Source organism: Neolamprologus multifasciatus, chromosome 17 (assembly GCF_963576455.1).
Source record: "Neolamprologus multifasciatus chromosome 17, fNeoMul1.2, whole genome shotgun sequence".
NCBI lineage: Eukaryota > Metazoa > Chordata > Actinopteri > Cichliformes > Cichlidae > Neolamprologus > Neolamprologus multifasciatus.
The window spans coordinates 38,278,867-38,292,666 of record NC_140455.1 but is presented as its reverse complement, the minus strand read 5'-3'; the positions used below and the strand labels follow the sequence as shown (position 1 = coordinate 38,292,666).

Sequence of the window (13,800 nt, the reverse complement as noted above, 5' to 3'; positions counted from 1 at the left end):
GACAGCTACGTTCTGTTGTTTACGGTTGCCATGGTTACAGGGTGACGCTCTCTCTCTGCGTGTTTCCTGGGTGAGAGAGCGCCTGTTGTTGTTGTTGTGCTAAGCTAACAGGCAGAATGCTACAGGTATAGCTCTAAAGAATGTAGCATCATGGGCAGTGTAGTCCGTGCTGCAGGGAGAATGGACTGCCATACACGTTATGTGTCTGTGAGCGAGGGAGGGAGAAAAAGGAAAAGTACGAGCTGTCATCGAGCAGAAACGGGAGCTGGAAGCATGTAAATATAATAATAACCACTGCAGCCAAGAAGAGAGCCTGACGAGCCCAGCTGTAAGTAAGCTATTAAGACTCGACTGTACACCGTGTTCGTGTTTTCCTCTGAAACAATAAGTTCTGTTGGAGCAGCCTTTCAACGCCTCTCTCTGTCTCTGCTAGCAAAGTTGACCCAGACAACAAAGTAAAGCTAGTTTTCAGCTACGAGCCGACACAGAACCCACCGTATTAGCCAGAGGTCCCTTTACTACGGTTCGGAGCCGCGGACCTTCAGTAACAGTAATAAATCACAGCAATAGTACATTCATGTAGTTGTAAACAGCATGATAATATATTAAGTAATCCAAAGTATTCAGAATACGTTACTCTCATTGAGTAACGTAACGGAATACGTTACAGAATACATTTTAGGGCATGTATTCTGTAATCTGTAATCTGTAGTGGAATACATTTGAAAAGTAACCTTCCCAACACTGAGAATAATATCAATGTCTCAGTGCACAATGATGTTACTGTTAAACTAGTATCAAGCTACTGAAAATGTCCTCAAAGTGCCACAGTAATATAAGCGAACCGTGTGGAGTCCCTATCCTTTTATATGACCACCATAATCTTCTGCAGAACTCTATATTAAAACAATGCTTGTGAAAGCGATGAGTCATTGTCCTCTTAAAGGGAAATGCTTCTGTAATAGCACACTCGCACTATTTTCATTGTAATGGGACAGGGTTTGTTCGCTGCTGTAAACCTCGTGAGCTGAAGCTAATTCGCTTGTAATATCTCAAACAAAGCGAGCCCTCACACTCGATCACTTACTTGTCAAAGGAGCAGCTCTTGGCACTTGATGACACAGTAAATTCAGAACTCGATGCTACTATCTAAAATCTTGAGACACGTTTAAGCCGCTTTTGTCTGATGGTAACCTGGAACCAGTGGCTTAGATACACCTTCTTCTCTCCCCACGAGAGTGTGACGGGATCAGAGGCAGATATCCTCAGGCTGACTGGAAGGTAATTAAATGGCAGCAGCCTGGGCCGTGCTGTTTCAGGCATCCGTATGAAATGATTGTGGAAATGTTGCCATAACATTGTGATTTTTAAAAAAATGCAGACATTTGTGAACATTAAAACAATAAATGCCCAGATAATATTCATTTAAGAGTTCCTGCTACTGAAAAAAGGACAACACACTGTTTCTCTGTCCTTCAGCGATCCCAGTAATCTGTCACAGAACGTCTTCAAACATGTTTTATCTACCTGAGGAGCGAGCGATGTATCTTCTTGAATTGAAATGTCACATAGACGAAAAGAGACAAGCAGGGTTCATGTTGGGACGGTGCAGCAGGGAGTAAATGCAGCCTGCAGCAGAGTTAAGATAAAATCATTCTGGAGTCTATTGCCAAGTGAATTTATAAAGCATCTGTTACATTAATCAGGTCGCTTTTACAGCATGAGATGATGCGCCAAAACTGCCAAATATAGAAAAGGTTTCGATGGAAAACAACGGGCCTCGGAAAATCCATCATTTGTTTGGCTTTTGTTTAAATATGTCTTCCCTTCCATGCTGTGCGTGCAAATATTTTTATCAGTGATGTGTAATTGGTCTGAGGGTAAATTGACCCCACAATGTCAGTCAAAAGACACTTGTCAGGTTTCATTACCCATAATTGTGAAACAGGGGCATCATCAGAAGTGGCTTACAGCAGCGGATAACCTTGAAAGGACTCATTAATGTCCACTCACCAACCTTGCACCAAGGCACCATGTTACTTTATTATTATGGAAAGCTGTCTGCGTTTGTTCTGCAGCGCAATCACGCAAAGAAAGACAGCATGCTGCACCACCCATATACACACAGAAGTATATGTGTGGACAGAAATATCTGCTGGTGGCTTTCATGCTGGTTAGCACTCACAGCAAGAAGGTCCTGGGTTCAGTTCCACCACAGACCTGTCCAGGGTGTACTCTCTGTCTTGACCTAAGACATAGGGGTTAGGGTTGGATGAGTTCTTTAATAGAAAGCTAATTGTAGTCCCAGGAAACATATGTACATAAAACATGTTGCATGTTTACCCCCATGAGGCTACAGAAAACAAGGCCTCAGTTTATCGGTGTGACACTGACTAATAACGCTCCAGCAGGTCGCCACTTTTTCATTCAGTATTTGTGGGTTTTTGGTGATTTTTCTAACAGTGGACTTGTACCTCCGTGTAGTGGCAGCTTTCAACCAGCAGAGGCGCTGCATGAGCCGCTGGGTCGGAGTTACGTGACGGTCACATTGGTGGCACGTGACCAGGGGCCGATGAGGAAGTAAAACACATTTCTGTGCAGCAACATGGGGAGAGGCTGGATTTGACCAGTGTAGATAACATGAGCAGGGAAAGGCGCATTCGCGTTTCTTTCCCTTTCCCACAGAACTCGCGTGTTTCCTCACACAGTGTCACAGTTGTTCTCTTAATAAAAGCCGCTCCCTGCTTGTAACCTACAGATGGTTTTTCGCAGAAGCATGTTTCGCAAAAACTACCCGAGTCAAGCGTTTGTCAGCAGACTCGTTCTTCTCTGTTTCCACTTGAATAAACGACTCGTAGCGATGTCGATGCCAAAGCTGTCGGGAGAAAGCTCCGAGCCACCGGCGAACAGCGGCGCGTCACAGATCGACGAAGGCACGACAGCGGCAGACGTCAGCGACGCGGGGGGCGAAAACGACCCCTCCTCCGCGGGAAAGTTCACAGAGGGCGAGATGGCCATCCACAGAATCCATAGACAAGCGTGTGCGGTAAGATGCATCACTGAGACAGCCAATCGTGTCATGTAGCACAATCGGACCGCAGATCCACGGGTGATTAATTACACGCGCTTTACAGAGAAATGATGATAATTCTGGGGCTGGACGAACTGCAGAGCTGCAGAACCGACGCAGACGCTTTACTTCAGACCAAGAACGGCAGAGTAACAGTTGCGAACTTGGTTACAAAGTACAAGTTTACAAGTATGTGACAGGCGATCAGCACCGGATGGAATAATATGTTAAGTGAGTGCAGCAGCTGATAATCTATAAACGTTTAGTCTCTGTTAGATGCACTGGGCTGGGCTAAATTAAGATTAAAGCACCGGTTGGACGTCCTTTGCCTTTGGAACTGTCTTCATTCTTTGTGGCACAGATTCAAATAATTCCTGGAAACGTTCCTCTGAGATTCTGGTCCCTGTTGACAGGATAGCTTCATGCAGTCACTGCAGATTTGCCTGCACATCCTTGATGTGGCTCTCCTGTTGCACCACATCCTAAAGGTGCCCTGTTGGACTGAGATCTGGTGACTGTGGAGTTGTTTGAGCACAGTGAACTCATTGTTGTGTTCAAGCTTCGAGCTGTGCGACACGGCACAAAATTCTGCTTGGAGGAGACACTGCAAGACGAATACACTGGTCATAAAGGACATGGTCAGCAGCAGTAATGTGATAGGCTGTGACGTTTACAGCGTTACACCTGAACCTCTTAGAAAAGGCAGAATGGATGTTTGTGCGAAATTCCGACCCCACGATCTGAAAGGCACAGCAGAAATCAAGAACGATCATTTTTCCAATCTTCCCGTTGTCACCAAAAATTCTTCAGTCACTTAAATCAACCTGATGTCCAGTTTCTAATTCAGCAGGTCATCTCGACCACATCTACACACCTTAAATTGTGTGATTTATAACTGTTGGACAGTGCTGGGCGTTTGCTGTACTTTTCATTTCACGATGATCCAGATGTTTCCAACTGGTGAAAGGTCTGGACCCGGTCAGCTCAGGACCTAGCCTCTTCTTCTATGAAGCCTGCGGTCATAATAGATGCTGTACGTAATTCAGCAGTGTCGTATGGACGGCAAGCTGCCGCTTCCATCTGCAGCAATGCCAGCCCAGACCATCAGAGATGCTTGCTTTTGAACTTAGCTCCAGTTAGTCTGGAGTTTGCAGCCTCCATGTTTTTCAAAACGACTTTCAAATTTCATTCTTGGTCTGACAAAAGATTCCTGCTTTCCCTCAAAGTAGGAAAGTGTCACCTGCCATCCGCCAATGCAGCGTTTCTGGATCATGTTCGCTTATATCCTGTTCTTTCACCTGCATTTGTGGGCGGCAGGTTGAACTGTGCTCACAGACAGGAACTTCTGGCTGAGGGACAGAAGATGTCGGGCATCTATTATTGATTTTCAGCGTTGTACCTTGCGCACAGAGATTTCTCCAGATTCTCCAAATATTCTGCAGATGATGACATATTCACAGTATTTGGCGTTATTCTGAAAATGTTTCACAATCTGTAAACATGTTTCTGCAGATTGATGAAACTCTGCCTCCCTAAGACGCTCTTTTTATACCCACTCACGTCACTGAGCTGGTGCCAGTTGACCTGATTACTGATAAATGTTGTTTCTTTTTAGCTCCTCCTACTTTTCAGGCTCCAACATTTTTGTTGGAACTGTTTTTTTTATTAGTCTTTTCTCTTAAACATAGTAACAAGTTAAAATATGCAATCGTCCAAAATGACGTCAATAATCTGGAACAATACCAGCATAATGTTTTAAAACTGGCCACCGTGTGTTAACAGCACGATAACCTGGCAGCTATGATGCATCTCCTTCCTGTTCCCAGGGCGGCGCCCCCAACCCTCCTCCACGTCCCCCGAGCCCTTAACCAAGTGACATTTAGGAAGATAAAACCACTTCTGACTCAGTCTTTCCATTCTAACCCGAGATAAACATCTGGATTATTTCGCAGTGAACGCGTAGGTATTGGAAAGAGGTACGAAACAGCGCCTGAACGTGGGAGGTGTCTGTGTCCACCTGTTATTGTTGTGAACTTTCACATAGAGGACCATACCTGCCCGCTGCCCCAAAGAAATGATGCTGATTGTTTGTGCTAGATCCATCATATTCACCAAACCTCACTTGCTCTTCCGTGGAGCAGAACCAGCGAGCTGTGCTGATGACGGCGGTGAATAGGTGTCATCTGCATGCCTTTAGGCTTATCTGTTGTAAATATTGTGCTTCGGAGTGTGGATGAAGTTGAGGCAAGTTGGCCGCGACCTGAGGAGAGCGGTAGGGCCTGGGTGGGAAAAGTACAATACAGAGGGGGCCCAGCTATGCCAGCTTCACTATGTGGCCTTGCAATGGCATGTGAAATGACAAGCCGTGTCACCAAAGGGCCTGGGGCCTTTTTCCCTTTGTGGCCTGTCAAAGCTCACCAACTAGTGGCTCTCAGTTTGAAACAGACTGAGAGATGACATTTTGGAACTTCCTAAGGGATGGCAGAGGAGTTCAGGGTTCTTCCACTTACAGAAGGTGTTTTTGTGCCTATGCAAGACGATTAACTGCACCAAATAAAACAACGACTGTCTGTAAAGTTGATTTTTCACCATCCTGAAAATTGTCAGCTGACGTGCAGATTGCAGGGCTACCAGCGGATTAGTCATAGCGTATTCTCACCTACTGAATTGCACGCTAATTAATTAGTAATATCTTAAGAATGAGGGTGTCTTACATCTGTTTCTATGCTCAGAGGTCACCCAGTCCTTCTTCTCCTCGAACCACAGCAATCTGTCTCTGTATACGTTCTTAGGCACTATTTTTCTTGCAGGCGTTCTTGTGTTTGGGTGAGTATATGTATCGTATGTATTTCTGTGTGCACGGTTCACATCCCGCCACATGTGTTTGTGTGTCGCTCTAATTGAATGATAATATCTTCATTATGCTCAGGCAAAGAAGCAGATGTACGTTGACCCTTCCAGCGGGTATAAGGTGTTCACAGAGTATGCCCACCTTCAGAGAGGGAAGTGCTGCGGCAGCGCGTGCAGACACGTGAGCTCTTTGTTTTTACTGGTTTTTCTCCCTGTTTATGTCCTCTGCCGTGTTTTTCCCACCCTGCACGTTTGATCCTGTCTGTTTCCAACGGTAACCGACCTCATTTGTAAACCGTGGTAATGCCAGAGCAGTTTTGACCAACGTTCGTCATTTATTTTCAGCACAAAACATGAAACAAAAGCAGGTTTGGTGGGTTGGAGCTTCCATGGTGTTGAAGAGGATGAGCTAACAGGGCTAATGATGCTGTGTGTTCGTTTCCAGGCTGCTTTCTGTACGTGCACGTGGATGGAACAAAATAGAAATAAAACAAAATAGATCAAAATATGAAAGGGCACAAACATAGTAAGTATGTAAACTGTCTTTATAACAGCAACTTTCAAGATAAGGATCACAAAGTGCTGCACACCAACAATCAACAAAAAACACAACAGCCTATACAAAGAATGATCGATGTTTTAAACAGTTAGTGCCGTCTAGGGCTGCCACAAACGATTATTTTAATAGTCGACTAGTCACCGATTATTTTTGCGATTAGTCAATTAATCAGATCATCATCCATTGGACATAAAACTACAGCTTATTGCACCAGCAGCATCTGCTCTTATATAACTATCATTAGCTTACAGCTTTAAGTGTTTAAGGTCTGTGCTAACTAAAAATAAAGACAAGATGATAGTTTATTAAATTTTAATGAAATCTGCAGATTGTTTCAGTGAAGTTTAATAAACTCCTTGTTATCTAAAATATAACAGGACACCGGAGTAAATTCTCGAGCATCTCTTTAACTAATCTCAGCCAAACCGATTTACTCAGGAACAAATAAAATACTAAAAAAGCCAAACAATAACATTTTTAAGTTATCTAAGTGACTTATATATCCTGTTTAACCTGAGTAGTGAAAGACGGCGGTGGGTTTGAAAACGATTAGCCGGGAGTCCGGTGTTCTCATGGCTCTAGTTAGCCTAGCCCCCGGCTAGCTATCGAGCTAGTGGGTAACAGACGTCTCCGAAAACGTCGGAGCGCTTTTGAAAATATGTGGTGTCTTGATAAACTGAGCAGATATTTGAGGTTTACACAGCTACATTCTCGCCTGAAAATATGTTCAACGTTTATTTTGTGACTCAGAAAGAATAATAAGAGTAATATTAAAACTAACTAGCTGCCGCCATTGTTGGAAACTGAGCTGGGCTGTGCTATGAATTCTGGGACACAGCTTCTTCTTCTTCGGGGTTTAACGGCAGCTGGCATCCTTGTACATGCAGTGCTGCCATCTTCTGTTTCAGTCCGTTATTACACTCTTAAATCCTACTACTTATTCCTGCGTCTTTTGTGATCTTACAAAGCTTCAAACGACGCGTCGACTATTAAATCAGTCGTCGACGATTTTAATAGTCGACGTAATCGTGACTAGTCGACTAATCGTGGCAGCCCTAGTGCCGTCTATAGTCTCCTTCAGTCTTCAGGTTAGAGCGAAGAACCACCGACGCCGTCAAAGACCTGCACGTTTTATATGGGACAGATCTATTTTCTCAGCATCATTTCTGACCTCTGCTGGTTTAAAGTTTCCAGACTAAGGATCGGTGATGGTGAAATGCAAAGCTGAGTGGTTCATCAGTGTGTAACAAACCAACTACACAGACGTGTTGTGGGTTTCCTGACGGTGTCAGCCCCGCTCTGCTCATATCTGCTTTGCTCTGTCCCACCGAGTCTCGTTGTCCACTCTCCATCCCTGCTCTGGTTTTGCTTTCGCCCCGTCCCATCCCATTCCATCTTCCCCCCGTCCTTATCCGACTCGTCCTTTTTTTCCTTTGCTCGATCTGCTTCTCATGTGTCGTTCTCAGTGTGACTAAAGCTGTGCTCCACATGCAGCTGTTAACCGGCGCTAATTTATCTCTCGTCTCCCCCAGTGTCCATATGGCCAAGTCAACGTGAAGGACCCCGCCACGAAGAAGCGGTTCAATTCCCTGTTTTACGTGTAGACCTTACAGACTCGTGCCAAGGTAACGCACTAGCAGCCTGTTTGGAATGGAACCCACCACACGGTGCTTGTCTTCTGCCTGTCGTTATTTGGACTACTTGAGTCATTTTTTTCTTTTAGCCGTGTAATAAATGATGAAATATGGGTAGTGTCTGTGCAATACCTATCTCTTATGAATCACAACTATTCTTAGGATTATTTTCATTCTGGCAAAATGGGAAAGGAGGAGAACGGATTTGTTCACTAGACCCTCATGCAAAACAGTCTTTTATCACATTTTTGTTTTGTTCTGTTTTGCAGATCCTTGTTTTTTCCTCTCAGTGTCCAGTGAAATGCCTTTGAGCCTCATTTTTTCTTTTCTCTTCAAGAGTATTTAATATTTTGTAGTATTCGGCTCTTCTGATGCATTTACAAGGGTTGTGGGAGTATGGAGATGAAAAACTGAGAGTGCATTTTAGATCTTTGCCCTCCAGATAAAGGGCATATAAGCGAAAGTAACTGTAAGACAGTCAGATGGAGTCTTGTGCTCTTTTGCTTCGCATCGCTTGTTATTTTTTTTCCTCTCCCAAACGTACGACTGCATGAATATTAGCATCATTTACACACCACAAGTGCTTGACTGAACTGTCTACCTTTGACTGAGATGCTGTGTTGTTAAAAATAGGAAGGTGCCAGGGGTCAGCCCTCACACTTGGCTGCGCTGCTTTTACACCACTTGATGGAATCAGGCTGTTAGCAAACATGCCACGGACATCAACAGCAGCCCTCCCCACCGGACTCGCAGCTCAGCCTCCTGGCAACACTCGGCTACAGTGCAGCTCCCCGCGGCTGCTCTCCTGAGCTGCAGCCTAATGAACTCCTGGGCCCTCTCATCCCAGGACTGCAATAGATCAGCTCGGCGCTCACCAGCTCGCTTAGACGCACACATGCACAGGCAGGCTCGCTCCATCGCAACACTGCGTGGCTCCTAATGGGCCAATATAGAATAAAGGTTGCACTTGACCGCGCGCTTCGTAGCCCTGAGCGATAGCGCTAGGTAAGGTCAAGCGCTCGTATAGAGCTACCTATGCCGTGGAAAGATGCGGCGCTTGATTTGCGAGTGCATGTGGGTAGGCGGCGTGACGCCTCCGGGCGCTCGCCGCAAACCCGACGCGCACGCTTGTCCTTCTCCGCCCGATTGGGCAAACGGTGTCGCCGTGAGAGGACGTGTCTTTTCCTCGGCAGGTGGGTCCCAAAGGCGAGTGCTTAGCGATCGGAGCAAAGCCCTGTGAGCGGCTACAAGGAGATGGGTGATCCCGACAGTGCTGGGGAGGACAGGTTCTGGGGACGCGTCGTCAGGCGGGATGAGAGGCGAGTTTATTTGGTGTTATTCTAAACCGAGGCAGCGGAGCGTGCGGCAGCAACATTTCTACAGCGGGACGGCGAAGGTGTCACACTCATCAAGTACCTGGGCCCGCTCGCCTGCCGCGGCTCTGCCGGTTTTGCCTAGGGACTCGTCTGTCACATTAAAGTAGATGCATTGCCATTCAGGGCCTCGGCGGTCCCGCAGCCTGACCATGAAATAGGCCAACTTTCATGTCTGCCTCATCCCTCCACGTCTTCCCGATCCAGTGATGGCACAGTTTGAATTTTTTCCCCCTCCATCGTCTTCCAGCCCAGCAGTTTGTGACTGAGACACAAACAGCACAGCACACCTTCCACAGATTAGCAGAGACATGCACTCGTTTACTAATTCATCCTTAATTCATCCTTAATTCAACCTTAATTCATCCTTAATTCATCCTTAATTCATTAGCGGATTGATGGAGTAGCCTGTGAGGTGCACTGGGACAATGAGTGAGAGCGTTCAGCTAGTTTCTGTTTAATCACTGAAACAAATTAATTTATCTAACGTTGATTAAAGCCCCGCCTTTTATTTGGTTGTCTCTGGGTTGAGCTGCACCACGATCCTTTTCTCTTTTACCCACAGTGCACATGTGCTCCCAGCAGCCGGTCAGACACGTGAGGCGTCTCTTTCAGGCGTTTTGGACTGAACATGTCCGACCCTCAGCTGGAGCATATGCTGCGCCGGAGCAGAGTGGCAGCTCTACGCCGCGTGCCTTTCTGCAGGATGATGGCACTAGCTGCAGAGGAAGAGCGAGCTGTCCAGTTTGGATCTGTGACCAGACGCGCTCCAGTCACAACCAGTTGACAGGCCGAGCAGCAGCCCCCACCCCCATCGCACCCCATCTCAAAGGGGCACAGCAGCCCCGCGGCCAGTGGCCCCGACCACAGTCGGTTACAGCGTCTCCATCACTGCTGGCCAGAGCAGCCAGGAACTGACACGAGGTTGGCGGGGAAAAAAACTTAAGTGTCAGCCATATGATGGCTGAAAGGAACATCAGTCTCAGCAATTGGCCGGGCACCGCTCAGTATGCCTGCCTGCGTGTGTGTGTGTTTGTGTGTTTGTGTGTGTGTGTGTGTGTGTGTGTCTTGATATTGAAGCAGCATTTGAGCAGCCCCTACATCAACGTCTGGTCGTTCTACACAGACAATGTCAGCTCGCCTCGGGGCAGCAGCCTCCACAGTGGTCATATGGACAACCGCATCCCTGTGGTAGAATTAGTGATAAAAAACACACATGGCCACTGAGTGACAGTCAGCGCACCAGATTCCTTTGGACAGACAGGGCTGCAAATAGCACAGAGGAGCAGTTTCTCCCTCAGACCGCAACTGGTGGTCAGACTCATGCCAGGCCGAGCCGCGGTCGCCAGATGAGCCCGGATAAAAGGAGAGTCGGGGGCAGTCAAAGGCACTTAAGTGCCCAAGGAGCACTTTGGCCTGTTTATTTCCCTCCTGCTTTCGCATCGCCGCAGTCGTTCGCAATATCTCATCTGCGCTTTGGACGTGTCGCCGCTTTCTTCAGCTGTCACGCCGTCTAACCTCCAGCTCGCTTCACATTACGCCGTCTTCTGACTCCGTGTCCTCGCTCACTGAAGTAGAAAGACGGCGCTTGTTTGACAGCAAAGCGATATTTACTAACCCTCTCCTGGCAAACGCAGCTCTGCCCCGTAAGGTTATGTAGTGATAAATAACATCCATCTATTATGTTTCCATGTCCTTTCTAGTGTGTCCAGATACGCACTAATACTCGCACCATTCCCCAGAAGGATACCGTGTCCCCAGAGGTGCTGGGGGCGGGTGGGGTGCATGTAGTGGTAGCTGTTCTGGAGGCAGGGAGGGGAGGCAGGCAGCAGTTGGTGTGCAGAGAGCAGCGGCTCAGGCTGGCTAGTTAAGAGCTTCTCTTTCCTATCCTCCATCTGCCAGGGACCGGGGTTGTGATTTGAGCTCCAGCAGAGCAGAGCAGGGAGGAGATCGAAGGAGGGGTGGATGGCGAGAGGGAGGGGGGGGGGTTGCTTGGAAGAGGCAGAAAAGGGAAAGTGGTAGAAGCAGGATGAGGCGGGGGAGAAATGACCAGCAGGAGGAGACGTGGAGATTCTCGTATTATCCTCCGTGTCGTTATTTTCTTAAAATCGCCGTTCAGCATTTTGCCTCTTTACCAGACGCCGCCGGGGCGGGCAGGGGGGGCGTTTCCCCTGTTTTGTGCATTTCTGATATGGCCTCTGCTTCAATCATTACAAAGTCACGTCCACTGTGTGTTTGTAAATATTTCCAGGATGTCTCACCATCCAGCCACCCAGGCTCATGTGACTGGGATTCAGCTTCACAGTGCTTCACTCCTCCCTCTGTTCCTCCTCCTCCGCCTCACCCTCTCCCTTCCCTTCCCACCCCTTTCCTTCATTCTGTCAGCGTTTAGCCCGTGGTTCCCTGCACCTCACTGGATCCTGGGAGAGCCTTCCCACCGCCTCCTCCTCTTCCTTTGCTTCTCTCCTACTCCTCGCCTCCTCGCCTCCACCACCTCTCCTAGGCTCCTTTCCTGGCCATGCTTTGGGAGTGACTGAGAGCTCCCTCTGTGAGGCTGAGTGTCACTTGAGGTGACCCAGAAATGATAACTCCAGATGAACCCTGGATGTGTGGTAATCTAACCACCGTGCCCTACAGCAGAGAGGAGCCAGGCACTCGGGGAGGTGCGGGGGTGGGCGGGGGGACAACCAGGCGACCTGCTTGGCGCTGTAGCCGCGGTTTCGCCGATTTAACCAAGCGCGCTGCAGCGCCTGTCTGGGTATCGTGCTCCTAGCGCGCTGTGTGTGCGCTCCGTGTTGTGCTACGCTGTGAAATAGATCTCAGTGTTGCTGCATTATTGATGAGATACACTGTGATGTCAACCCAGGCTGAAGGAGCAAAGCAAAGTGACTGTTAGCAGCGTGCCACGTGATCGTTTGCAGAGGTGTAATTAACTGCCACCCTTTGCTCGTTCACACAATCTTCTATCCACTCGTTTTCAATTGAAACGAGTCCGTCCGTGCACGGCGCCGCTCCGTGGGGAGCACGAGCACGTTTGGGTTCTCCTGTTGTTTTTCTGGATGACCTCCGTTTCTCGTGTTAAAGATGAACGCGCACTTCAGGAGGAGCTAAGTGCTCTTTAAACGCTTTTGCACTCTCGTCCCGGTGATACCGTTTAATGCACGACTGTCAGTTTGTATTTCAGGTGCAGAATAATAAGAAAGAAACCTCGCGCTCCTTGTGTTTACCTCTTAAATTGAGAAAATACGGTCTCATTAAGAGAGACACAACCAAACCGTCCTCACAACATAAACACTATTAATATTTACGAAAATCTTGACATTATTAATTATTGGTGAATTTTTCATCAGCGTTTCTTTTTTTCATTAGATGTTGCAACACAAGGCCACACAAGGCAAGTGTGTGAGTCGACTTCCTGGCTCAACACACTTATTATTGCTTTGAATTTTTATGAAGTTTGTCAGCTCAGTTCCTCAGAAAAGGTGCAGTGTGCCACACACATATGTCTTTTTTTGTCTTATTTGTGTTTTTAATGAAATGCATCAATAAAATTAGACTAAAAAGTCTGGTAGGAGTCACGTGTCGTCTTGTATTAATGGATCCAAACCCTCCTGAGGTCGCACATTTTTATTATTCGTTTGTCGTCACGAAAATATGAAATCAAGGAAGTCAGAGAAGGGGGGAGGCGGGGGGAACAAAAAAAACTGCGACCTTTCCTAATAGGCAACCCTCCGCTGTTTTGGTCCAGTACCCACATGATTAAAATGCGCACAATTCGTCAATTAATGAGCACTTTTATTTTGAAAATGGCTTCGATTTGGTATTTGGTTATTCAATACCAAAACATTTTCCCCTCCAGGCGTGTGTTGCTGCGCTCCCTATCTTTGTCAGATTTGATTGATCCGGTTTGACTTTACACCCTAATTATTTATTCACACAAACCTCTCCAGCCAGTGAGACTGTAACCGTGCTCAGCTCACGTCAGTCTCATATAATACGATCGGTGTGTGTGTATATATTTAAAAATAAAAGGTAAAGAAGCTATGATGGGATTATAACTGTTTAGGCCCAGATGTGCTTTCATTTCTGTGCAAACGCTGGTTTATTCATATTAGGTGCGTAAAATGAATAATAATAATGGTAACCATGCAGGAGCTGGATTCATTTACAGCACAGGCTAAGTTGGGGTGTTTAAAGGACAAATACATATTTAATTGCTACATTTTATTTTATACAGTGATAGTTTTTTTGTTTCATTTGGCGACTTCACCGCTTTAATTCAGAAGCACATCACAGATTATAACCTACATGCTG

The 13,800-nt window shown here is 46.8% G+C and overlaps 1 protein-coding gene across 3 annotated transcripts; it reads left to right on the top strand.

Annotated features, from left to right (window-relative positions):
* Positions 1-704: 704 nt before the first annotated feature.
* On the top strand, positions 705-13,504 carry c17h1orf53 (chromosome 17 C1orf53 homolog). Of its 3 annotated transcripts, none has more exons than XM_085137080.1 (4): positions 705-3,046; positions 6,000-6,101; positions 8,012-8,104; positions 10,052-13,504. In XM_085137080.1, the coding sequence occupies exons 1-3, from the start codon at positions 2,759-2,761 to the stop codon at positions 8,081-8,083; spliced, it is 462 nt and encodes a 153-aa protein (XP_084993206.1). In that variant the 5' UTR covers positions 705-2,758; the 3' UTR covers positions 8,084-8,104; positions 10,052-13,504. The 3 variants fall into 3 exon arrangements, with proteins under 3 accessions (XP_084993206.1, XP_084993205.1, XP_084993204.1); XM_085137079.1 differs by having other exon boundaries at positions 8,383-13,504; XM_085137078.1 differs by lacking the exon at positions 10,052-13,504 and having other exon boundaries at positions 708-3,046; positions 8,012-8,226.
* The last annotated feature ends 296 nt before the right edge of the window (positions 13,505-13,800 follow it).